The sequence below is a fragment of the Bombyx mandarina genome, chromosome 06 (assembly GCF_030267445.1).
Source record: "Bombyx mandarina strain Sakado chromosome 06, ASM3026744v2".
Classification (NCBI taxonomy): domain Eukaryota; kingdom Metazoa; phylum Arthropoda; class Insecta; order Lepidoptera; family Bombycidae; genus Bombyx; species Bombyx mandarina.
The window spans coordinates 11048724-11074762 of NC_143213.1; the positions used below are offsets into that span (position 1 = coordinate 11048724).

At 36.6% G+C, this 26039-nt stretch overlaps 1 protein-coding gene across 1 annotated transcript in view; it reads left to right on the forward strand.

The window, feature by feature from the left end:
- The window catches only part of LOC114247935 (suppressor of lurcher protein 1), a 91690-nt gene that overhangs the window by 60872 nt on the left and 4779 nt on the right, over positions 1 to 26039 (forward strand). Inside the window, exons 5-10 of the mRNA XM_089728136.1 lie at positions 19989 to 20215; positions 22472 to 22628; positions 23383 to 23442; positions 24039 to 24127; positions 24795 to 24914; positions 25733 to 25804. Coding sequence (XP_089584262.1) covers positions 19989 to 20215; positions 22472 to 22628; positions 23383 to 23442; positions 24039 to 24127; positions 24795 to 24914; positions 25733 to 25804 — 725 coding nt within the window. The remainder of the gene's footprint in view (positions 1 to 19988; positions 20216 to 22471; positions 22629 to 23382; positions 23443 to 24038; positions 24128 to 24794; positions 24915 to 25732; positions 25805 to 26039) is intronic.

Consider the following 26039-nt stretch of genomic DNA (forward strand, 5'->3'; position numbering starts at 1 on the left):
GCGTACACTATGGTACTCATGTGGTGGCGTACACTGTGGTACTCATGTGGTGGCGTACACTATGGTACTCATGTGGTGGCGTACACTGTGGTACTCATGTGGTGGCGTAATTTTATTAATCAAAAATAAAAACTTATCCTTATGCAGATTGTTGATTTTGTTGTTCGACCATCCTGGTTTGTGAAGTAGATGGTAGAGGTTCATCGGCTGATGCTGGTGGGTAGTCTTCTTCCACCGATACGGTTATCTGGTCTCCAGGTTGTTGCTCAGCGGAGGCGGCATGTGATCCCACTTGGGCGGTGCACGCTCTGCACTAGCCTCGTTGATTCTCGTAGGTTTTCTTTGATTCCCATTGATCTGCAGGAATAAAAAGTTTCTCTGAGTAGCGCATCTGTTATACTTGCGTTACTTGTAACTATATAAGTTTGAGACTATTAATGCGATTTTATTGTAGGGTTCTCGGAGGTTTTCGTAGATTTCTCGGAGGTTCTCGTAGATTTCTCGGAGGTTCTCGTAGATTTATTGAAGGTGGGATAAGAATGTGTAAGGTGTTGTTCGTTGTGTAAGGATATCATGGTCTTCAGATGAATTTTATGGTGAAATTTTAGTAATCAAAAATAAAAACTTATCTTTTGTATTCATTGATCAGTTGATTGTTGATTCCGTCGCTCGACCATGCTGGTTTGTGAAGCAGACTGTACAGGCTTATCGGCTGATGCTGGAGGGTAGTCATTATCCGCCGATACGGTTATCTGGTCACCAGGTTGTTGCTGAGCGGAGGCGGCGTGTGATCCCGCTTCTGATGACGGAGTAGGGACGTCCGTATTGTTTGTAAAAAGTGTGACGTCAGCACCGCTGACGTCGCGGTCATCACTTTCTTGACGAATGACTCATGTTTGGGTTTCCGAAACAAAACTTCACGAGAACTTCACGAGAACTTCGTATATTGCACGAGAAGCATAACAACGTTACAGAGATATCCGTACAGTACAACGGCTCGGACACGAATCAATCAGTGCTAGACAGCACGGCCGTATTTATGGGGCTTCGTACCCGTGAGCGTGTTGACACGTTTTAAACACGTGAGCGTGTTTACACGTTTTTCAAACACGTGAGCGGGTTTACACGTTTTTCAAACACGTTTTAAAGTATTGAAATTACAATAAAAGGAACTGTTTAACATCAATTTCTTATCACAGAGTAATTAGTTGATGATCAGTAGGTAAATAGTCATATTTGCGCCGACATGTACATTTGAATAGGCAAGCTTTAAAAAAATATTTAATTTTGAGCGAATCATAAAACTTTTACTGTTCAACAATTTGATTTTTTTAATACAGAAAACATTAAGAGAAATTTTTAACCTTTCGAAATAAAATACTACACAAGGTTCGTTTATAAAATAAATTAGATTTTTCTCGAAGCATCAAAATGCTTATAGTATTGCTTTTATTTTACGGGCTAAGAACAATTTAACTTATTTAGTTATTTTTTATTACATTGAATTCCAGATAAAAATGAAAATGGATTATAAAGTTAAAAATCTGAAATATCTGTTGAAAGGATTTCTGAGAATTTTCAATGCCTCTACGTGTAAAATATTTTGTTTTAATACGTGTGTCGAAATAAAAAAAAAAAACTATGGCTATATTGTATACATTCAAGAACTTAGTGTATGAAATATTATAATATTATGTATGGAAGTTTGTTATGTGTGAATTTTGAAACACTTCAATGAATATAGTATTTAACTTATTATTCTAATATATGATATTCCGATATTGTTTCAATGACGATATACTTAGTCTGGCCATAAATACTGTTACAATTAAAAATAAACAAAATATTACATTTGAATTTGGAATCTGTCATTTTTATATGATTGCTCATTGAGTTTTCTTATTTTGGCACCAATACATTGTACAATATTTTGCGATATTAAAATGGAATGGGGTGATAAAGAGAACCGGATCGCTGTGATTGCATTACATAAAGTAGGTATGGAGCCAAATGCAATTTTTAAAACTCTCCATACGCTTGGTATTAGTAAAATATTTGTGTACCGGGCTATTAATAGGTGCAATAAGATCTCCTCTGTTTGTGACAGAAAAAGATCTGGCCGTCCACGTAGTGTTCGTACGAAAAAGGTGGTCAAAGCAGCAAGGGAAAGAATTCGAAGAAATCCTGTCCGAAAGCAAAAGTATTTATCTCGGGAGATGAAGATAGCACCTAGAACCATGTCGCGTATTTTAAAAGATGACTTAGGACTTGCAGCCTATAAGAGACGTACTGATCATTTCTTAACTGATAATTTAAAAGAGAATAGGGTAGTAAAATCGAAACAACTACTGAAGTGGTACGCAAAGGGAGGTCATAGAAAAATTTTGTTTACGGATGAGAATTTTTTTACAATTGAGCAACATTTTAACAAACAAAATGACCGTATTTATGCTCAAAGCTTTAAGGAAGCTTCCCAATTAGTCAACAGAGTACAACGTGGGCACTATCCGACTTCAGTGATGATTTGGTGGGGTATTAGCTATGAAGGAGTCACTGGGCCATACTTTTGTGAAAAAGGTATCAAGACATCGGCACAAGTGTATCAAGATACTATTCTTGAGAAGATAGTGAAGCCCCTTAGCAACACCATGTTCAATAATCAAGAATGGTCCTTCCAGCAAGACTCGGCGCCAGGTCATAAAGCTCGGTCTACGCAGTCTTGGTTGGAAACGAACGTTTCGGACTTCATCAGAGCTGAAGACTGGCCGTCGTCTAGTCCCGATCTTAATCCGCTGGATTATGATTTATGGTCAGTTTTAGAGAGTACGGCTTGCTTTAAACGCCATGATAATTTGGAGTCCCTAAAACAATCCGTACGATTGGCAGTGAAAATTTTACCCACGGAAAGAGTACGTGCTTCTATTGATAACTGGCCTCAACGTTTAAAGAACTATATTGCAGACAATGGAGACCACTTCGAATAAGCTTTTTGTACTTTAAATTGTTGTATATTTATGTATTAAACTAACACACTGTAAAAGTAATAAATGTTATTTGCCATAGATTTTTTTTTGTTTTCCTTTGTAACAGTATTTATGGCCAGACTAAGTAATTATATAATGCATTAATGCTATTAAATAAATGCTTCTTGTAGTTTTGTCATTCCACTTATACTCGTATTAATTAGTAATGTCTTTTCCGCGTAAGTTCTGGTATGAAGTACGATAGCTATCTTTCATAAAAGCAATACGAATGGGATTTAGGTCTTAGGTACGTACTACATCACTATCGCCTCGCCATTTCTTGCAATTAATTGTTTATAGTACCGGTACTTATACACGCTTTTGGCTGTGGGACTGTGTCCTTCATTGCCGATCATTAAGCGCAATTGAGCCGATCGATAGCTCTGCCAAAATCAACTTAACGTTTTTCTCACAAACTACTGGGAACCAATCATCACAAAGCTACAGAATCGCAATAGTACCGACCCATAACAAAGACAAGAAAGCGACGCCCGACAACAATACTAGCAAAGCAAAAACAAGTCGCAGAAAATAACAAACTTGGACGTCCTCGGACTTAATCTGTGTAGAAGACAGGGTAATTAATTTTATCGAAACGAGGTTAAGGGACAAGAAAGGGTTTCGCCATTCACGACTTGATTATATGCCCTTGATAACGGTATAACATCTTCGTATTAAAAAAAGATTTAATTTTATCTACTCTGTTCATTTTGTTTGTTCGTGTCTAGACATAGCCGAAGAGAAATTAATGGGGTTTTTGAACGCATTGAAGAAGGGTGAATACCTTATGATTTGCTTCTTTTTGTTTACGAATTGAACATATGGTTATGTTGGATAGGGTTGGTTGGTTAGGTTGGGTAGTTTTTGTAATTTGTTTTGTTTGAATCAATTTTAGATTATTATTTCAATAACTGTATTTCATAGTAAGGCTTTAATCTAACAAACTGCTAAAACGATCAACATTGCTAGTGACGAATACGATAAGATTGATTTTGTTTCTGCATAAATGAAAAATCCATTTAACTGCGAAACTAGATGGATCACTAAAACGTCAAATGAAGACAAAGCCGTTGGCGATCGTCAATACTTCGTTAAACCCATTTCGGACGACAAAATGGCTAAACTATTGCCGGGGGTTTGTCAGTGTTGATAAATCGCTCAAGTTCTCGGAGTTTCAAACATTTTAAAGGAATTGCGGCTTATTTTTAAGAAGTTAAGATGTTTTCGGAATGAGTGGCAAATAAGTGCTTTTATTGACAGTCTGCCTGTAAAAGGCTTCTCAGATTGACGGATTTAATCAAAATTAGGCAAATGGGGCTTAAAAGAAAATCAAAGGGCCTTTTATAACTGCGAAACGGCTGCATTACGAGATTTGTTTCGAGACAGTGAGCCTTTATAAATTAAAAAAGGACCTTCAAGAAACATTGACATTTAAATAGAGAAAGCCATTACTTTTAAGAGTATTTCGTGGAGGGTGTTGTACTAAAATCGACATCGCAAGGCTTTTATCTTCAGAACCAAAGAGAGTAAAAGGCATCAGGACTCAGCGGGGGTCGGGTAACAAAGGCTTGGTCAAACGCCTTTATACCGTTCGCAGAATGTGGGTTTCAGCTTATTTTACAAGCATAAACACGAGTATTTTTTTTCTTTGTCTTAGTTTCCCATTAGGGAAACCATACATTAATACGCTATACCAGGATTTTTTTTATTTTGTTTAGGCAATAAAAAAATGTTAGCTGAAGCATTTTATTTTTTAATTAAAATCACACGTTTCTTCAAAGTGACTTTTGTTTGAAGATATGAATTTAAAAATATATTATTAACTAGCGGCCCGCTCCGGCTCCGCTCGGGTCTTTAACAAAAATATCAACGTTGTTTTATTTTTTTAAATAAAATAACACTTATTGCGGCATAACTATAATAGGCATATGCTGTCGCGACACCTTTTGTAACTAATAATGTGTTCTACAAAGTCGTAGTACATTATTGTATTCTATCATTAATAGTTTTCGCAGGGCACGCGATGTAAAGAATATTTTAGGTATTTTTTTAAAGTGTGTTCCAAACACTCAAAGAACTTTTCAAATCGGTTCAGTAGTTTCGGAGCCTATTCAATACAAACAAACAAACAAAATTTTCCTCTTTTTATTATTAGTACAGATAACATAAAATTACGACAAATGTCGTGAAGGTTTGAAAATAGGAGCCGAGTGAGCAATATCCATTAAAATTAAAAAACAAAAAAACATTTTCAAAGTCATTGACTGCTCTGAATTAGATTGGACGTTGTAGGTACCCATTTTGTTCAATACAAAACGTGAAAGCGAGTCATTTTCGTGCGTCATAAACGTTCATCAATCATGATGACGCGAAACGCACCTGTACCGCACTATACAATAATCGGGGGCTATCCAAAATTTTACGGCTTTTGTTTTAATATTCATATAACAATGACTTCGTAGCGGTCTGAAAAGCGAACCCTTTTTGCATGTTTTAAAGGTAAACGTCAAAACGCTCGTACATTAATTATTAAAGTTGCCTAATGTGTGGTTAAATATTCCTCTTGAGGTTTTTACTGCATCAAACCATCCGCTTATACATAGTTACGTCATTAAGAAGTACCTACCAAACAACGCGATTGAATTTAGTTAATTAACTGGTTAATGTTTACACAAAAAAAATGTGCTTCGAAATAATTAGGCCCGACTTTCAATTTACCCTGAAAAATAACCTAAATGGAAATTTGCAGTGGTTTGTATCTTTCAAGGAATCCTAAAACAACACGGCATTAGCATTAAAGGCTACGGCTGCCAAGCCATAAGGGGACGGTGTCATGAATAAGGCAGTTTTACAGAATTTACCGAACACTGAATAGGCAGCGTGTCTCTTTCAGACAAATTATGGTTGTATGAACGCCGAACGCAGATTCGCATTGTGAATGCGACTGTACTTTTATTGCCTTCTTTGCTGAGATCGCGAGTGTATGTTTCGGGGCAGTGAAAAAACAGCCTTTGTACTACTTAATTTAGTGTTATGCCTATTTTAAATTGGCCGTTCTGCTTCCTGCAGTAATAAAGGCTTAGGTTTTACGTTACGGACGCGATTAATTGTTAAGCGGGTTATTTTTTGTGAACAAACACATATAGCTGTACTTACTTCGTATTTTTTCGATGGAAAATGCAATTTTTAATATGGAAACGTAAAAAAAATAAAGGATGATTTGGTTATGAATGTTTTTCATTTGAATCTACATATTCACATTAATTCAGTAATACACGCTTCGTGTGTCCATTTCTGTCTTTGTCTATTATATCTCCTGTCTATTATATTATTGCTGAGAAGCGGTCATGTTGAGTTTGAGGGTTGAGATTGTCATTTAACAGTATAATTTTTACTTTTGAAGGCGGGTGGCGGCAGACATGTAGCAATTTCTATGAGGTCCGGTAGGCACTTAAAATTTCATGGTCCGTGAAGCATTTCAATTTAAAAAAGAAATTTCTTGAAATTGTCGAAAACAGCTTGACAGTTTGATCTCGTGAGTATCAAATTAATAATAATTCATTATGGCTTAGAGCATGTTCGTATATATCACGGCTGCTGTGGTTATGGGAAACTAGATAAAATTTATTTTATCAAAGGATTAAGCCGGAATTAAACCTTAAAACTGTTTTTATTCCGATTCAAGATTGGTGAGATTGAATCGAACATTAATATTCACACTCAATTTATTTTATGTAGACCATAAATCAAAACTAATCAGAGATAGATCAACGAAGACATCGCAAGGTAAGCGGCCAGTTAAGAGGGTCACAACTGAGAGCACGGCGACCTAATACTCCTCTCGAAGATTCGGGCCAATGCCTTTGTTAATTATCCTAGCCGAGAAGTTGGACTCATTGATTTCTCGAGTTCTTTTGGCACAGATTGGATGCCAATAATTATTCGGATTCTAAGAGACAAAACAAACAGGCCGTGGCTTAATAGGGTATCTTGCCGGTATACTTGTATCCAGTAATCGAATGAATAAACTAGAGTTCAGATCATGGGGCAAGTAGGAATTTTTTTTCAAAACTGGTACCTGTGACAGACAAACTTAAAGCCCAAATTACTCCAAACCTATGTAGTTACTGGTACCCACAAATCCCATATCGTGAATCGCATTTATCGTATTGGCATGGCTATTTAACTCTTCATACCAGAACAACTGGATTTAAACTTGAAATTGGGGCTCCCAAATTATCCTAGCACGAGTGCTTAAGATGTTAGTACTTAGGGAATTATCCAAAAAGAAACGGTATTAATGGTGGTAGGATGTCTTGTGAGTCCACACTCTTCCTATTTCTGCCGTGAAGCAATAATGCGTTTCGGTTTAAAGGGTGGGGTAGCCGTTGTACTGTAAAAACTGAGACTTAGAACTTATGTCTCAAGGTGGGTGGTGGCATTTAGTTGTAGAGGGCCCCGGACTTCCACCAGGCGGACCGTGAGCTTGTCCACACATCGAAGCAAAAAAATATACCTAATAATTATTGGAGCGTAACAGGGAAATACCTAATGTACATAGATAACGGTCGATTAATTCTACGTTCATCTTTAGATCAACAGATAATTACATTATTGTTGAAATATCATATCTCTGACTTGCTGTCAAACCAATCTTTTTAGAGTCCAAGGGGACAACTGTATCTGTAACTGAATACAATTTCGAGTTCGTCATAATGTTTCAGCAAGGTATTACTAGGTCGAACCATATTGGTGGCTTTCAGTAACTGCCGCTGTTCATTTTGGTTAAAAGTAAAAGAGCAAAACAATATATTTTTTCGGTACTTCCTTATTCTGTGGCTGACAGATCTGATAATTGCTGGTGCGAAGGACCAAGTTTTTATCTCTGGACAGCCGCTACATACACTGTTATCAAGGAGTCGAAGAAATCAATAGCAACGGACGCCTTATTAGAAAAGTTTCGCAATAGTTTTCTATGAGGGAAAGTAGTTTTTTGTTGGCAATACACTGAATCTTTCAGATTGTGTACGAAATGGTCTTTTGATTACTGTTCGTGGACGCGTGAAGGGATTGGAAACGATAATTTGATTTAAAGTGTAGTTTTAATAACTAAAAATAGTTGTTGAGTTAAGAAAGATGGTATTTTTTTTTTCTTAGACGGGCGATCGATCTCACGTCTCATCTGGCATTAACTGTTAACCTCCAGTAATATAGACATCATCAATAACAACATCATGGCCCGTAGACATCAACAACGTTAATGCCGCTACTTACCTTGAGTTCTATACAGTACAACATTGTTAAAATTAATAAAGCTAATTAATTATATTTCTCGTAAATGCTTCTAGGCTTAATACCAGTTTCGAAATCTTTCTAGACGCAAGTATTCTGTTCTGCCCTGAATAAAATGCTGGGTGTACTCATACCAAGAGCTGTAACTTTTTTCATGTTTGAAAGATTACTCTGGGGGCCCGGAGGCCTTTCCAGTTTCACCAGGACATAAGAAAACATATGCTTAACATGCGTTCACGAACCACATTCGCGATGAATGAATTAAATGGCGTAGCAAAAATCAAAGTCGAAGTTAATAAAATGGGGTAATTAATAACAAAGCGTTTTAAAATCCCCCAGGAGTGGATACTAGCGTTCTCCTTTTTTAAAGGTGAGATTGCCCATAGACAAGACGATTATGACTTCTAGATCTCATATTTCAAGGTAGGTCGCAATATTCACGTTTCCAGAACGACTTAACAATAAGTAGATTAAAGGAAATAAAAAATAATAATAGGTTTTTTAATAAAAATCAATGCAAAATTTTTAGGTGCTATCCGGTGACGCCTCTCTTTTCCAGAGCTCTTTTTTGCCACGTACCATCCGAGCTTTGAAATGAGCTCCCCTTCACGGTGTTTCCCGAGCGCTATGACTTGTCCCTCTTCAAATGAGGCTTGTGGAGAGTACTCAACGGTAGACAGCGGCTTGGCTCTGCCGCTGGCATTGCTGAAATCCATGGGCAACGTAACAACTTACCATCAGGTGGGCCGTATAATTGTCTGCCTACAAGGGCAAAAAAAATAATAATAAGTGAGCTATATGCGCGTGTCTCTTTCCAAGTGTCGGACTGGTAAGGCGTTGCGCTGCGCGGGGATAAATGGCAACGTTTATTGTCTGAGGCCAGGACCCATTCCGGGGTCATAGCGCCAGCGCAGTAGTAGTAGTAGTAGTAGTATATGCTCGTCTAATTTCACGGGAACCCAAAAAAATGAAAGTATTCCACTGGAGTCATGCGAATTCTAAAAATTACCTGAGTTTTCAAACAAGTCACGTTTTATATTTCGCAGTGAACTTGTTTTTCGGTATGTTTTCAGTAGCTTTTTGCATACGGGGTATGATTTCATTACGTTTTAATTTAAAAGTTTTCTATTAGGCATCTCGGTTACGGCTTAAAGTAGCGATGCATTTTCGCGGATTTTTCGATCTAAATCTTCCGGTTCATTAAAATTTAGATAATATTTATAAAGGGCTAAAATCTACTTCATTGATAAATTACGGCAGACTACGGTAACTTTAAACTTTTACTCCTCATCGAAGTAAAGTGATCGGAAAGTTTTTCAAATTTTAGAACGAATTTCCTTATGGGACAATGCGGAGGGGTACCCTAACCGGGAAAAAGCGTCCGTAGCGTAAGATTTTATTTAGTAATGTACACAGTGTACGACTTAACTTTGTAATAACGTACAAAAATAACATATTATTTTATCATTCATTATGCAAACAACCGTGAATGAAGTGTACCACAATAAGTTCGCACATTACCGATTGACCGTGGGTTGTTGCGAAACCTCCAGTTTTATTTTCTTTATACTTCGAATAGAACTTTAAATTAATATTTTTATAATAAGAAACTTCCTTCCTATCCGGGGTCCCACGACACCACACATCTTTTATTTTTCATTCTTATAATCGTAATTTGGCAGATGAGTTGATATCTCAAAATAACGAAACGCGTGCGCCTTGAAATGCAGCGTCGAAGTCGAAGCAAAATGGCCATTAGTCACATCATCTGTTAACCAGAACGCCTGGACGAACCTACTCGTGTGGGACTATCAAATTTTCCACTGTAATCAGTTGGCGATCGCGGTATACTGGTATAATAATATTCGGAGACCGCTGCCTTTGACGCTCCGATGAATATCTTAGACAATTTTTATGGAACCCGGAGGCGCCATAGTGCTTGCTGTTTTAGGACACCACACTCGTCAGATAAAAACAAAAGAACCCACATAATATTGTCAAAACCTTTCATATAAGAATATAAAAAAAAAAAAAGAAACACTTTCTAGAGAACAAACACTAACAAACATTAACTTTATTCATAAGGTAGTTTAGTTGAGATTTGTATTGAACGGAGATGTTTCCATTTTGTGATTCGATCATAACAAGTCTATAGACGACGTCATTTAAAAAGAGTGTTACTGGAAAAATGAACGATCACTGCGGCTTATTTGAAATGGAATCCAGTTGTGTAATTCGATACACAGTGGCTGCCAGAATGTAAAGCTAGCACTGCACATTGTTGGCACCGCGCGAGCGTGCTTAAATTTTAATTTGTTTCCATAACTGTCCAATGAACCTTTCTGGTATTTGCTAATAAAGTTTTTGTACTGAATTCATATATTTTTGAAGTTTCCTTAATTAAATTACATTCGTTTTTGTTAGTTAATCATTAATACCAGACAGATTCAGTTTTGGTTCGAATGTGAAGGCAGTTTTGGGACTGCGAACACATTTGCTGATAAAATAATACACCAGATAAATAAACGTGCTTGCTTTCTTATCAATAAATCGTGTAAACAAACAAACAATTGACGATAATATATTATTATCGACTATTGGCATAAAAGACTCCCGTTGGAAGATGTCACCTGGTTGCGCTATGCGGTTGGTAGACCAACATTGTAACGGTCATCTATTACAAAAATGAGTGTGGACTGTATTTGCGTTATTTAACTATGACACTTTCTCGGGCCGTGGCGGGAAGAAACAAAGGAACACAACCCGAGGGAAATTGTGAAGGAAAACGCCGTACCTGGAGACGATGGAGTCGTCCGAATCACGGCTGCTAAAAGTGCTTGAAGCCAGTTGGTTTATCTTCTATCTTGCACGACACTGTGATACACTGACACTAATGTTGTATAAGAATAAAGTCTTAGGCCATCTCAATAATTAAATCACAAAATAACTGATTTCTGTAATGCGGAACGCGCGCGAGGTAACCGCCATATTTTTATTCTTTTTTCTTTTCTTGCCCGCGTCGCTGGTACTAGCCAATCAAGGGCGCGGGGGATGGGTGAGGAAGGGGAAGGGAAAAGTGTCATAGCTGCCATATTATTATAAAAACATCTATCTACAAATCTGTTATGACGCTGGCGCAACCATCACCTATTGTTCCAACACTAGAATACACTATTTAACTGTTGTTAAGTAGCTATCGAAACCCACATAAATCACAGGTTAGAGTCACAGGTCGGAAAGAAATACACAACATAATGTTCCACCCTGTGGATGTATAATACAAAACGATCTATGACCTGCAGCCCATTCTCCGCTGACTTCCTGAGCTGTCTGTACGACAACCACAATCAGAAATTAGTTAGTGCTATTCTAGGTCGCCTATAATGCATCAGATACCCTTTATTTATAACAAAGTTTATATTTCTTCTTTTTCTTCACTTTGTCCCACTAGGTGGGGCCGGCACAGCTAATTTTTCTCTTCCATTCTCTTTTATCAGCCGTCATCTCAACAATCACTCCTCTCTCTCTTTCTTATATCGTCATTCACACTCCGTCAATGTCTTCTTCAGTCGACCTTGCACTACCATTTCCATACATCTCCTAGTCACATGCATCTTCTCTCTACGCATCAATGTTCATATCACGCTAGCCGTTCCCACTTTAATTTGTTAATTACTTTCAGACTTCCTCTGATATACTCATTCCTTGTAATGTCCATTCTTGTCTCTCAACACATCCATCTCAACATTTGCATCTCTGCCACTCCTCTTTCATGCTTTACTTTCGTCGCCCAACATTCAGATCCATACAGATAAAAAAGCTTATATAACAGCTAAGTATGTCAAATTAATAATCAGGTAAAAACCGCACACGGTTATCTGTGCCGACACTAGCATTCCTTGTACTATGGAAACTAGAGATATACACATAAGAGTATAATGCTAATATAAAAATCTAAAGACCCGTAAAAAGCATATCCGAGTGAATGATAGCTTTCGGTAATTAAAAGCGACATCGCTCGAGGTGGCCTTGGTACGACACATCAACAGAGCCTTAAGTACACACGAGCGTGTTGTTTATACAACCTTAAAGGACATTTTCTAGTTTTTTACCTTTTGTAACAAGATGACACTTAAGATACTTAAACAATAAACTACCAGTTCTTTTAGTAGTCTCGTTTTCTTAATTTTCCTCTCGATTCGCTAGATCTGGAGCTCGGCATTAGATTATATCAATGTTCCGTAGTTTTGTCTGACTGGCAAAAATACTCGACTGTAGATCGAGACAGACGTAAATGTATATTGGGCTTGATATCCAAAAGGCCTGATGTATCACACTCTCTGAACTTAGGATAATGTTTTCTGATTCAAAAATACTCAAACAATTTTCTGTTAATGCGCTTCAGTAGATGAATGAAGTGCGTGTTTGGGATGGTATGGACATGTGATGAGACGAGAAGAAAATGAGGTTGGTAAGAAAATGTTAACTATGAATGTGTAAGGATATAGAGGAAGAGGTAGACCTAAAAAGAAATGGATGGATTGCGTGAAAGACGATATGGGTAAGAGGGGAGTGAGCGAAGAAATGGTATACGATAGAAGAGTATGGAAGGAGAAGACATGTTGCGCCGACCCCAAGTAACTGGGAGAAGGGCAGGATAATGATGATGACGACGCTTCAGTAGATGAATCTGAAATTCGTGTGGTTGCACATTATTCGGCATGACCCTTGTATCGCTGTGAACACGTACATATTCATCGTAGAGTCAGTTCATTGATTATTCGAATTCATGGATAGTGGTTCTAACTAATGTACCACGGAATCCTAGTTGGATTCTTGGTTGAAGTAGAGAAATTTAGTATTATTAATTAACAAAGACCTAATTTCTACATACGATATTTTTCGATACGCATATTACAGGAACAAGCTAGTCTAGCTAGGAGCTAAAATTACAAGTTATACTATGAACGCAAAGCTTCCATACCGTTTCAAATTACGAAGTATCTACTCTGAATATTTTTTTAACCCTTTACCGCCAACATCGTGAAGAGTTTTTACATCTTATTTAGTATTTTCATTAGGTTCCTTTTTATTCTAGTATTTGTGTTATGAGACACGAAGACTGTGTGAGCTTTGCTGAGCGTTACTTGTTTCTCCCGAAGAAAATCTAGGACAAATTTAGATTCAAGGTCCACTTTTTTTATTACCCTTGTTAGCAGACTATCATACGGCCTACCTGATGGTGAGTGGTTACCGTCATCCATGGACGTCAGCAATGCCAGGGACAGAGCTAAGCCGCTGCATACCGTTAAATTAAAAAAGATTATTTTGTTTAGTTGCCCATTTTAATAAGTTCTGTGTCTCAATGCGCACATAAGCCTACAATTACCATCTCGCCAGATTACAACTAGCGCGATGCCCTGAGGCGTCTTCCCCGAAAATTCCTTCTATAAACTGTAATGATTTGATCTCGACATTCCCGAGAGATTCCACGCTTTATTATGCCGAAATCAAGTCAATGTTATATTTTAATTTATACTCTGGTACAACCAAACTTAATATATTGTTAGGAAAATGTTATAAAGTTTTGTTAGGTTTGTCTAAAATATTTATGTTTATCCCTATATACACAGAAGCAAGTTAATTTTCCACTCGCGTCGCTTGTTATCATAAAAGCTACATTAATTTGCAAACTTGTACTCAACTTAACTAAAAATGTTCGATATCTGTTCCCAGGAGGCAAGGGCTTGGCTGTGGCTCTGTAATAATAATAATAATAACTCTTTATTTTCATGTACAGAGTAAACATGGTAGCAGAGTATAACAAATAATAGACGGTGACATAAATTGGCGGCCTTATCGCTGAAAGCGATCTCCTCCAGGCAACCTTACAAGGAGAGGAATAAGCAAACTAGCATGGAGGATGCTGTATCTTAATAAAATTATATACTAATATACACATGTGAAAAATAAATACAATATAAGATAGACGTACATACGATTAAATACAAATAAATACTAAAAATATACAAGATAAAATACAAAAGAAGTAGGAACTTATACAGTTATATCGTAGGATTGTAATTGTATTAATGACTGTAACCATTTCACGAGGTGAATCCTATACCTGACTACAATGTCAATAAAAAAATATTGGCGTACAAGTGTAGTGAATGCTTTAATTATAATCACTCAAGAAACTAGTCCAATAATAATAAATCGTACAAATCAATATCATTTTTCGAGGTACCTATAGCTAATTGTCGTCGTCGTCGTGGCCTAAAGGATAAGACGTCCGGTGCATTCGTATCGAACGATGCAACAGTGTTCGAATCCCGCAGGCGGGTACCAATTTTTATATTGAAATACGCACTAAATGTTCACGATTGACTTCCACGGTGAAGGTTTTTTTTTTTTTATTGCTTAGATGTGGCTGCATTTACATTGTAGATGTCTATGGGCTCCAGTAACCACTCAACACCAGGTGGGCTGTGCGCTCGTGCACCCATCTAAGCAATAAAAATAAAATAAAAACTTAAATGAATTCAACAATTGAGAACAAACAAGAATAAAGTGCAATAAATCCCCATTTAAAAAACACAACGCTCCAACTTTAATTAATTACAAGAGAGAATCTGAAAAATGTCAAGCTAAGAACAACTCGTGTGTAATTTTATTATGTTCATGTATTTTCGGGTGTGCCATAAATCCTTGGGCTGTAAACATGCCAAGCGTCCTAATTGAATACTGAATCGGTGGAGAGTGGAGCGTTTAAAAAAAATCTCATTTGCGGTGGACACGTTACGAGATTACAGAGTTACCGCGCGCTTTGTTTAACAAGACTTTTACGTTTTAACAGTCACACGTAGAGATACTTTGCAGAGACGGATCTAGATATAATCTATCTTTAAATATAAAAATGAATGCTGTTCGTTAGTCTCGCTAAAACTCGAGAACGGCTGGACCGATTTGACTAATTTTGGTCTTGAATTATTTGTGGAAGTCCAGAGAAGGTTTAAAAGGTTTAGATAAATATGAAAATGCTCGGAGCATAAATAAAAATACCAATTTTGTTTTCCCTTTGATGTGTCCCCCGTCGGACGGATTCATTTTGTTTGTTTTAAGTTTATTTTATACAAAAGTTTGGGTCTTTTATTTCTCGATTGAGGCACTACGAAGTCTGCCGGGTCAACTAGTGTGGAATAAATTATTAAAGGCCTAATAGTCTTAAAATTTTCAGAGTAAAATTCAAGTGGTTCTTTTAAGATATTTCGACTACCGAAGCACCGCTTCTTGTAAAAATGGGCAGAATATAAATGTATCATTTTTTCATCAAATTTATCAAATACTTGAATGATGAACGTCACGACCATTTTGTTGTTTTAAGTGAGTTGAGTGTGACAGTAAATACGTAAATTTCAGAATTCATCAATTTATCGAACGCGCTCTTTTTCTCTAATTAAATGACATCGTGTAGACATGACTAGGTCACATTTTGACATTACTCTTTAATAATTTTTTCTGAAACAATTAGTTTTCAGAATAGTTTTAGATTGTGAAAATCGATCCCGAAAACTACTGGAATTATCAAGACCTACATATTCATTAAGTGAAATTTAAAAATGAAATTGAATTCAAATATAAAGACAAAATTTTGAGTTCGTCCCTGGTAGGTGTGGTGTTACCTAATTTACTTAAACTCGCTCGTCGGCGTATCGTTTCGGTACAATCACACAGATATACGACTTTATTTCAATGTGAAAGTTTTGTTTTCCTAAAATTCCAACAAATGAAAATTTAGCACCACGAGCATTGACGTCATTTATTGTGCCAATCTAAATTATTCAAATTTAAAATTTTGGAGTAAAACGAAAAGCTTAAACATTTTTGAAAACAGTATGTCTTACAGCACGAGATAAAGATTTATATTCAACCAAGAGATTTTGTAGGAGTTTAACATTAGGAGAAAACTATAAGAGATTAAGGGATTAGTAATGGCTAGATATCTATACCCTATTTTTAATAGCAGTATCAAATATCATCATGTCCAATGGCCTAAACGCAAGATTACGGTATAAAGACCCGTAAAAAGTAAACAAGGTCAAAATGCTTTTATTTGATATAATATAAATAGAGAAATGGTTTAAAGAACAATTGAAGCCTATAAAATCAAAGGCAGCTAAATCCAAGTTTGTCAAATATTCAGGTAAACTACAAAAATCGGCCCTAAACACGTCATTACGGATCCTACTGATCTATCGAAGTACTGCTCTTGCTAAGGCCAGTGTAGCAACACTCCCGACTTGAGAATCTGAAATTACTTTGTTCGGATAGCTACGATATTCTTTATTTTAAAGCAGATTTATAAAGAATGAGAATATTACTAATAATCTGAATTTTAAATGATAAAACTTCGTTTATTAGTACTTAGACCAGAGTAAAAATAAAATTTTTGAACTGAATTTGTTAGAGATTTAGCTGCAATTGTTATAACATGAAAACACTAAAGCGTATCCAACTAACTAAACAAGATAGCGCCATTGTTAATCCATTTTACGACATTAAGGCGTTTAGCTGCCTTTGATTTTATAGGCCTCAATTAAATGTACCTGCATCGGACAATTAGCCGTTTAACTATTGCGATATTCATTAGAAGTTCATATAGATAAATTTGTTTAAAAAAAAATTAATGGAAATGTTTGCATTTTCTGGGTATTGAACGACGAACCAATAATTTAGCAGTTTGAAACAGTTTGTCGTTACAGCTGTTTTAATGAATTCTGCGAAGTTATTGCCGACGCTACGCCCACTACGAGATCGGTTTGAAATTTGTTAGTGAACCGTTTGTGAATATGGTTTCAACGCTAAACGATAATTTCGATTGAAATTAGCCACTAATATGGCATTTATGGTTAGCGATTTCCATGTATAATTGGGTAAATGGTATTGAAAGCAAATATGTTTAGAAGACATTGGTTTTCAAACAAGCCATTTTTCTAACATTGGATTTAATTAAAACGAAATCATTTATTCTGTGAATCGTATTGATATGTGAGATGCATTAATGAGATAAAGTCCCAGAATTGGCTTTTTTATTATGAAATGATTAAAAGTCCTATGGAATAATAACAGAAGGATGTAATTGAATTTTGAAGTGTTTCTCCTGAGGTCAGTTCGTAGAGGGACCTCCGTTTATATTAGGGAATTTCATTTGTCTTATTTCTCCAAGAGTTAAGTCTGCAGTTCCCCTCGTCATCACAGCTCTTAGGCAGGAATGTTCTTAATGAAGATAATTATCTAGTAGTCCATCCACTCGACTTACCTTGATGCCTGTGTTCGAATCCCGCAGGCGGGTACCAATTTTTCTAATGAAATACGTACTCAACAAATGTTAACGATTGACTTTCACGGTGAAGGAATAACATCGTGTAATAAAAATGAAACCTGCAAAATTATAATTTGCGTAATTACTGGTGGTAGGACCTCTTGGGAGTCCACACAGGTAGGTGCCACCACCCCGCCTATTTCCGCCGTGAAGCAGTAATGCGTTTCGGTTCGAAGGGTGGGGTAGCCGTTGTAACTATACTGAGACCTTAGAACTATATCTCAAGGTGTGTGGCGCATTTTACGTTGTAGATGTCTATGGGCTCCAGTAACCACTTAACACCAGATGGGCTGTGAGCTCGTCCACACATCTAGGCAATAAATAAAAAATTGTCTTATTCCTCCAAGAGTTAAGTCTGCAGTTCCGCTCGTCATCACAGTTCATAGGTAGGAATGTTCTTAACGAAGATTATCTAGTAGTCCATCCACTCGACTTACCTTGATGCTTTGTCTGATTAATTTTCCCCTATTTATCATTGTTCGTAGAATCTCTAGTTTCGCTTTCTTAATAACGTTAACCTATCATGTTTTTCTCTGGTCACTAATTATATGTGTCGTGACTGTATTTAGGGGTTTTAGGGCGAAAAGCTCATATGAGTCGGTAAAAACATCCTTATTTCTACTGCGCACAAATCATTTGATGTACGAAATAACATATCAAAATTTATCGTTTCAAAACTTCAATTTAAACAATGTTTTTTTTTGCCTACATTCATTGTTTCTCGTACAAAAATGTTTACTACAAAACGATAAAGTCTCATTTTACTCGAATGAATCATTTTCGAATTCTCATTTTAATCCGTTAAGTGGAAGCACTAAACAACGTTTGTATTTCAACACCGTACTTTCAATTCCTTCCTCTCGGCTTCACAGTTCATAGGCAGGAATGTTCTTAATGAAGATAATTTATTTAGTAGTTTTCCACTCGACTTACCTCGATGCTTTGTCTAATTAATTTTCCCCTATTTATCATTGTTCGTAGAATCTCTAGTTTCGCGTTCTTAATAAAGTAATTGTATTACAATAATACCTGCATTCATGATAAGTTCTCTGATCCGTTTATGTAATGCTTTGATATAACTATGAGTATTAATGTATTGGGAATGTAATTATATGTATTGTTCTGTAAACATTGTATGGCACCTTTGTTCTACTTTTCTTTCTATACTGATTTTTGAAGTGAAAACTTCTTTAGAATCGTTGTGATTTCAAGCCGGATGCAACGGAAAAAACGACAGGTAAGAGACACAAATACAAAAATGTGTAGGATGAAGCCAGCAAAGAATGAGACAGAAATATACATACTATTTAATACAGCGCCATCTTTGAGATTTTTTAATACTAACGTGTGTATGAAAGCTCTTGTAGTGAATTTTAATTTAGGATTATACGTGAAATTAAAATATCAATTCACAGAGGGCGCTACCTTACAATTATTTACTAATGACAAAATTTTACATATACTTAAGACGTTTAGGATAATTGTATTTTAATTTTGGAAGGTTTCACTTCTACCACGTGTGAATTGCACACATTTTGTTTTTTTTTGGAAGAAGGCTATGCGTTAGCATCGCCTTTAAAACTAAAGTGATTGATGTTGTGTACAATGAAGTGTTCATAGATAAACGCTTGGTGTAAATTACAATTGGTTTTCTTTGATATTTTCTCAGAGTTGAAGATTTAATTTATTTTAAATCTATCCTATAATTAAGAGAAATTTTAATAATTTAAATGACATAAAAGCTATATAACACAATTAGTTAGTTTTTATAAAAACCTCTTTGTAACAAGTATTACCACAAAACAACGACTATTTTAAACTTGTACAAAGTTGTATGGTCATTAATTGTTTTGGATTGTTATATTTAGTTGTAAATTTTTCTTTCTTTCAAACAAAATAGAAAATTCCAATCACTGCTGAGGAGACTCGTTCCTAAATATACCTACCAAATTCACATTTTCATTACGTTTACAAGCTAAAGACCGGTCACCGTCCTCGTCGAACCCGTCGCTTGCGGCGAAGGGCTCGACGAGCGAATTAGCCCATAGACACAGCCCACTGAGCTTCTCGCCGGATCTTCTCAGTCGTGTTTCCGATTCGGTGGTAGATGCTGCGAAGCACTGCTCTTGCTAGGGCCAGTGTTAGCAACACTCCGTTTTGAACCCCGTGAGCTCACCTACACGTTAGGGTGACGCTGAAATAGCCTCTCAAGGCTATCAGCATAGGTAGTAGAAAAAAAAAGCTAAAGATACACAAACAAAAAGGTTTAAATGGCTTTTTGTCCTCAGATGCGTTCATGGCGACTACATCAAGGTTTATTCTGAAGGGATCCACGGGCCTGGTCCTCCTGGCATCAACGAGTATTCTGCCTGGTCGAGGATACTTTGCGGAAGCAGAGTTGATGCACCTCCGGCACTGTATTCCCACGGACCTGTTCTAGTTTTAGAACTACACACGGGAACAAAAGCATCAAATGCCACTGGATTTGTCGGGACGTATAGGTTTATTGATAGACGTAAGTGTGGAACAGAATATACACATTAATGTAGATAATTACATTTTAAACTTTTTAAATACTCATGAGTTCTGTAAAAAAATGATTGTGTGGTTTTAGAAAACCACGGTAAAGGTGAAACTTTTTTCACATTATAGACATTTAACTCTGACAAACAATATTTACATTAAACACTGACAAAAACAAAAAAAATAGAGTGGAGCATTGGCACAAATGAGTAATAGTCTATAGACTACACGGTCAGCTGCTGCGAACTATAGGCGCCGCCATATTGGCCTTGGCTGCTCTGACGAGCGCCTTTCACTTTATCCCTACTCCGCGGTCGACCGTCACGCGACATGCAACACACGGACGAAAAAGTTTGAGACCATGTAATAAAAAAGTTTCACTTTAAAAACTCTAAATATTTTTCGCACAATGTATAAAACGTCTAAAACTGAAAATGTAAACTAGTAGCTATTGATTAATTAGGAATGAATTAGGAATTTCAAACTTCGCTTAAGGCGTTATTCAAAAAATTGCCTGATTAAACTAAAGCACACAATGCATTTATACACAATACCTACAATGTCAGTTCAATTTATAAGCGAACTGATTGTATTCATTACTCATACATATTAACCACTAGTTTAGAGAGAATCAATTATATTTATCTTTCCCGTAACAAAGCATTGAATTCTACCCACAGGTTCATTTGTTATTGTCAGAAACGAAAAATAAAAAAAGTTTTTCGAATACCTTGATTTTTTTCATAGATTTCGATTCATCAACTACGTGAACTCTAGAAAAGTTTAAAATTTAGTAAAAATTCTTATAATTTTCTATTAAGTGACTCTTCTAATTTATGGCATTCATTTTCATATATTTTTTTTCTCTTTGTTTGATCCCTGAGACTGCTTCAATTACAATAAACGAGGCAATTAATTTGCCTGCCGCGCAAATAACCTGAATAATATCGGAATTAGCGGCCAACCTCTCATGAATAAAAGATTACGTAAAGTGAACAGTTCTTTTACGTCACATGCCCTTAATTTCTACAAATTAGGCAGATCTCACTTTCAAAATTGAACGCCAAATAGTCATAATGAATTATACAGTTTTTGTTTCACATATTGTTGTCCTCGGCGGGATATAAGCTTATGGTTTACGCCGTAATGAGCAGTAGCCGTCATAGGACCTCTTGTGAGTCCGCACGGGTAGGTACCACCACCTATTTCTGCCGTGAAGCAGTAATGCGTTTCGGTTTGAAGGGTGGGGCAGCCGTTGTAACTACTTGAAAGCTTCGAACTTATATCTCAAGATGGATGGCGCATTTTCGTTGTAGATCTCTATGGGCTCCAGTAACCACTGAACACCAGATCGGCTGTGAGTTCGTCCATCCATCTGAGCAATAAAAAAAAATCGTGATGCCAGAGGTACAAAGATGAAAGGTCCCTTCGATCAAGCGAGAATCAAGAATCTACGAGTGATTGATATCCGAAGCGTGTTTTAGATATAATCATCTGTTCGTATTCGATAAACTATTCATGTGTTAACTCGGTTATTAAATTTCTCGTCACTTAATAGGTAAATTAATTTACGAAGCTATCACGCATAGCACTTAGTAATTTGTGTACGTGTCTTTTTATTGTATTTTTTATTAATTCAAAATCTTTTATTATTATTTCCTGTCTCACTAACTGTTCACTGTTCTTTATTTTTCGTTGTCTGCCTGGGTAGGAACTCAATGGTCCTTTTTCCTACCTAAGCTGAGAGCCTTGAGAGGCCATATCAGCGTAACCTTAACTAGTAGGTGAGCTCACGGGGCTCAAACCTGACGACGTTGCCAACACGAACCCTAGCAAGAGCCGTGCTTCGCAGAATCTACCACCGGATCGGAAACGCGACCCACTGAAAAGATCCAGCGAGAAACTCAGTGGACTGTGTCTGAGGGTTAACTTACTCGTCTAGCCCTTCGTCGCAAGCGACGAGTTCGACGAGAACGATGACTGGTGCTTGAGGTACCTAAAAGCACCGTTAGTGGATCGGGAGGATCCGAAATGACGTGTGAATGGTCAGTGATCGACGTCGCGCATGGACATTAGCTATACTAGCTTTCGAAGCACAAGTCATGATAATCAGAAAACAAGTAATAAATACAACAGGGTGTGATCACTACCACCCAGACACAAGACAGAAACAAGTACAGTACGCGCACTAAATAATCCGCTGGCGCTAAGTCACGTGTATTCCAGGATAAAACTTATGTTTCTAAAGGAAACTTTGAAACGGACGGCATCCGAGTCCCGGACACGTGGTGCGACTACGTGTTTAACTCGCAGCCGAATAGACCGGTACACGGCCGCCTATACAGTCCGAGATACCCATCGAGCTACCCCAGTAATATGCGGTGTAACTATCACTTTTATGCCAGGTACGTATTTAGGACAGAGTTTCCCAATTAGTGCTGTGTACACGTCAAGAGCTACGCGAAACTGCTTGAAACGTTGTACGCGTGGCTTGATTAAGGTAATTAATGTCCTCTAATTAAAGGCCCCAAAATTGCACACAATAACATTTTTAAACATCAATTTTGATTAAACATATTACCATAGCACACGGTAGGCAGCAGCTTGGCTGTTCCTCTGTCATTGTTGAAGTCCATGGGCGACGGTAACCACTCACCATCAGGTGGACCGTATGCTCGTCTGCCTACAAGGGCAATAAAAAAAGCAGATATTAAGGGCTTCAGTTATTTCTTAAAACGGTTTTAAAATAAATTTCATGTGGGACCCGCTGTCCTGCTTCCTTCTAACGCCTTATTTCTATTTAAAAGTAACTCTTTCATTCTCTTTTTCCACCTCTCCAAATAATGATTTACTATTTTAGTAAGAAGTGAAGCTAAATCGAAAATTTTCAAATAACATATATAGACCATATTTTCATAATGACGTCTATGAATCAGTGAAATTTGAATATGGAAATAAAATATCGTTTTATATTCCGCATGAATTCGTAATTTGAATTACTGAAAATTATTGATAGTGGAGACGTAATTGGAAAATTTGCGACGGTGAATGATTTGTATTCGCTGTATTTCAATGAGAAACAAATTTTCGTTTTATTTTTAAATTTTGTTAGTCCTTTTGAAATTTTCATGTAATATTGTGCGAACCAATTTATTTCAGACAAAATGAAAGGATCAAACTAGTTTTTGACGAATCTTTTCTTCAGAAAGGAGACATGAGGTATGTTTGTTATTATAATTTATTCAAGTGATAAATAATGCGAATTTTCGATTGCCAAATTTTCTTTTCTACAGGAAATCTACAGATTTTTTATAACTTTATCACAATGGAGAAATCATAAATTCTAAACACGATTTTATAATTTGACATTTGTGTCTTTTTTCTTAAATTTATTTTTAGAAAAATCTAATTTTCAATTTTGTTGTTTGCTTAGTCTCTTTTCTGAATTACTTGATTAGTTGAGACAATGAAACAGTCAGTTATGTGGGTAGAATTATCTATATATATATATAAAAATGAATTGTTGTTCGTTAGTCTCGCTCAAACTCGAGAACGGCTGGACCGATTTAGCTAATTTTGGTCTTGAATTATTTGTGGAAGTCCAGAGAAGGTTTAAAAGGTAGATAAACATGGAAATTCCCGGAATTAAATAAAAATAACAATTTTGTTTCTCTTTGATGTGTCCCCCGTCGGACGGATTCATTTTGTTTGTTTTAAGTTTATTTTATACAAAAGTTTGGGTCTTTTATCTGTCGATTGAGACACTACAAAGTCTGCCGGGTCAGGTGGTATTAAATAAATCAATACATTTGCAGTTGTCTGAACCGGGCGGATATAATAAAAGTGTTCGATGGTCGAACTTCAACCGCACCTGTACTCGCGATGCTGTGCAACGAGCTTATTGGTAACTTAATAAGCTTGCTTTTCTAGCAAAATTTATTTGGATGTCACTATTATTTTCAATTCAATAAAGACTGATACTTAATTTGTTTTTTTTTTTTTTGTTTCTATTGCCCTAGAAGGCAGATGAGCATACGGCCCAACTGATGATGAATGATTACCGTCGCCCATGGACATCAGCAAAGGAGAGCCAAGCAGCTGCCTGCGATTGGGTGTGATGGAATGAATTAAAATGAAATTACAAGAAATTAAAAACTTGGTCTTAATTGTATTCCACCTTTAACTCCGACCTTCAAACCGGAAAGCTGTACAGATCCGTGCAAGCCCACAGTACCTACATCCTAATACCAGTTAAAGCCAATCTCTAAGGTCATAACTGACTTACAATGATTTTTATATAAATCCATGGAAAATATATAAGGGTGTGAAATAAGACAATCTTTTTTTTGTTTTTTGCATTGATTGGTGTGCGTTAAAGCTTACATTGCGATTTCCGTCGCACTACATTGTATTGTATTGTATCCGACAACGCTTAGCGACAACAAATATGAAATAAAGTTAAATTTGAGGAAAGTGTGTTTCAATATTCTAAGTCCGATATCTTCGTGGTTTGAAAATTAACAAGCCAATTTCAGTTTTGGAATGTTATTTATTTGAATTTTTCTCTTTAGGTTTTGAAATACTATCGACAGGGCCTGAGCTATTGGTGCAATTTACGGCGAATTCCGATACACCAGGCCAGGGTTTCAAGGCCAGCTATCAATTTCAAATGCAATATAATTCTAATACAGGTTAAGTAAGCACTGTGGTGTGTATTTTTTTTTTTAATTGTACCTCTCAAAGTAAATATCATTTTACTAGTTATCAATGCGTTTAGGCATTTCAAGTATCGGTCATCGTTTTCGGAGAACTTTTCAAATACGACGTTCAATGTGTAACTGAACCTACAGACACACCCACTTAGTTTCTCGCCGAATGTTGCAGTGGATCGCGATTCCGTACTCGCGGTAGATTCAGCGAAGCATTTCTCTTTCTTTATCTGCCATGCTAGCAATGTCTGTCAGGCAGAGCCCCGTGAGCTCTCCTATCAATCCGTTGAAATAACAATAGCCCTTCGGAGCCACTTGTATTTAGTTTAACAAAATAAAAAAGTACTTGCAGTCGGAATTTTTAAAGACATTGGTATTTCGCACCTACACATAGATGAAATTCGTAATTTGGTAACATTGTATATTATTTTTGATCTCGTAGGGAAACTCCGAGTATAGCCCTCTCTATTGCTCTTTGGAATCCGCTGGACGCAAGCAGTGTAGGACCGGTCTTTGTGGCGAGGCTTGGGGGAGGCCTATGTCTAGCAGTGGACCTCTGTGGGCTAATAAGAAGAAGAAGAAGTATATTATCATGGAAATTTTCCATATTTATTCGATGTAACGATTATTTTAATGAATACAAAATCTTCTATCTATCTATGTAACTTTCAGCCCACAGACGTCCACTGATGGACATAGGTCCCCCCCCAACCCTCCGCCACAGCGAGTACATAATTTAACATACTGTACAGTAATAATTTTCAAAACTGCTAACCTTGATAAACATTCTTATATCACAGATGGGGACATTAATAAAAAATCAAGCACGGCGGACGCAATATCCGGATTGGGCCCAGCTGTGAGTGCTGCCAGTAAGTATTAGATACTTAATATACATATGACTTACTGTTTTGTGGATATTTTTTTATGTGAAATATTTATAGCCTCACGTAAAGCCGATCGCATATGATAGTATATATTTTATACAGTCTATATTTTTTTTGCTTCACGTGGATGACTTTTAAGAAATGTTAAGTCGCTTTCATTTACGGAATTCTTTAATTCAACGGCAGAAATTGATCGCAACGTCTGGAAAACTTTCAGAAA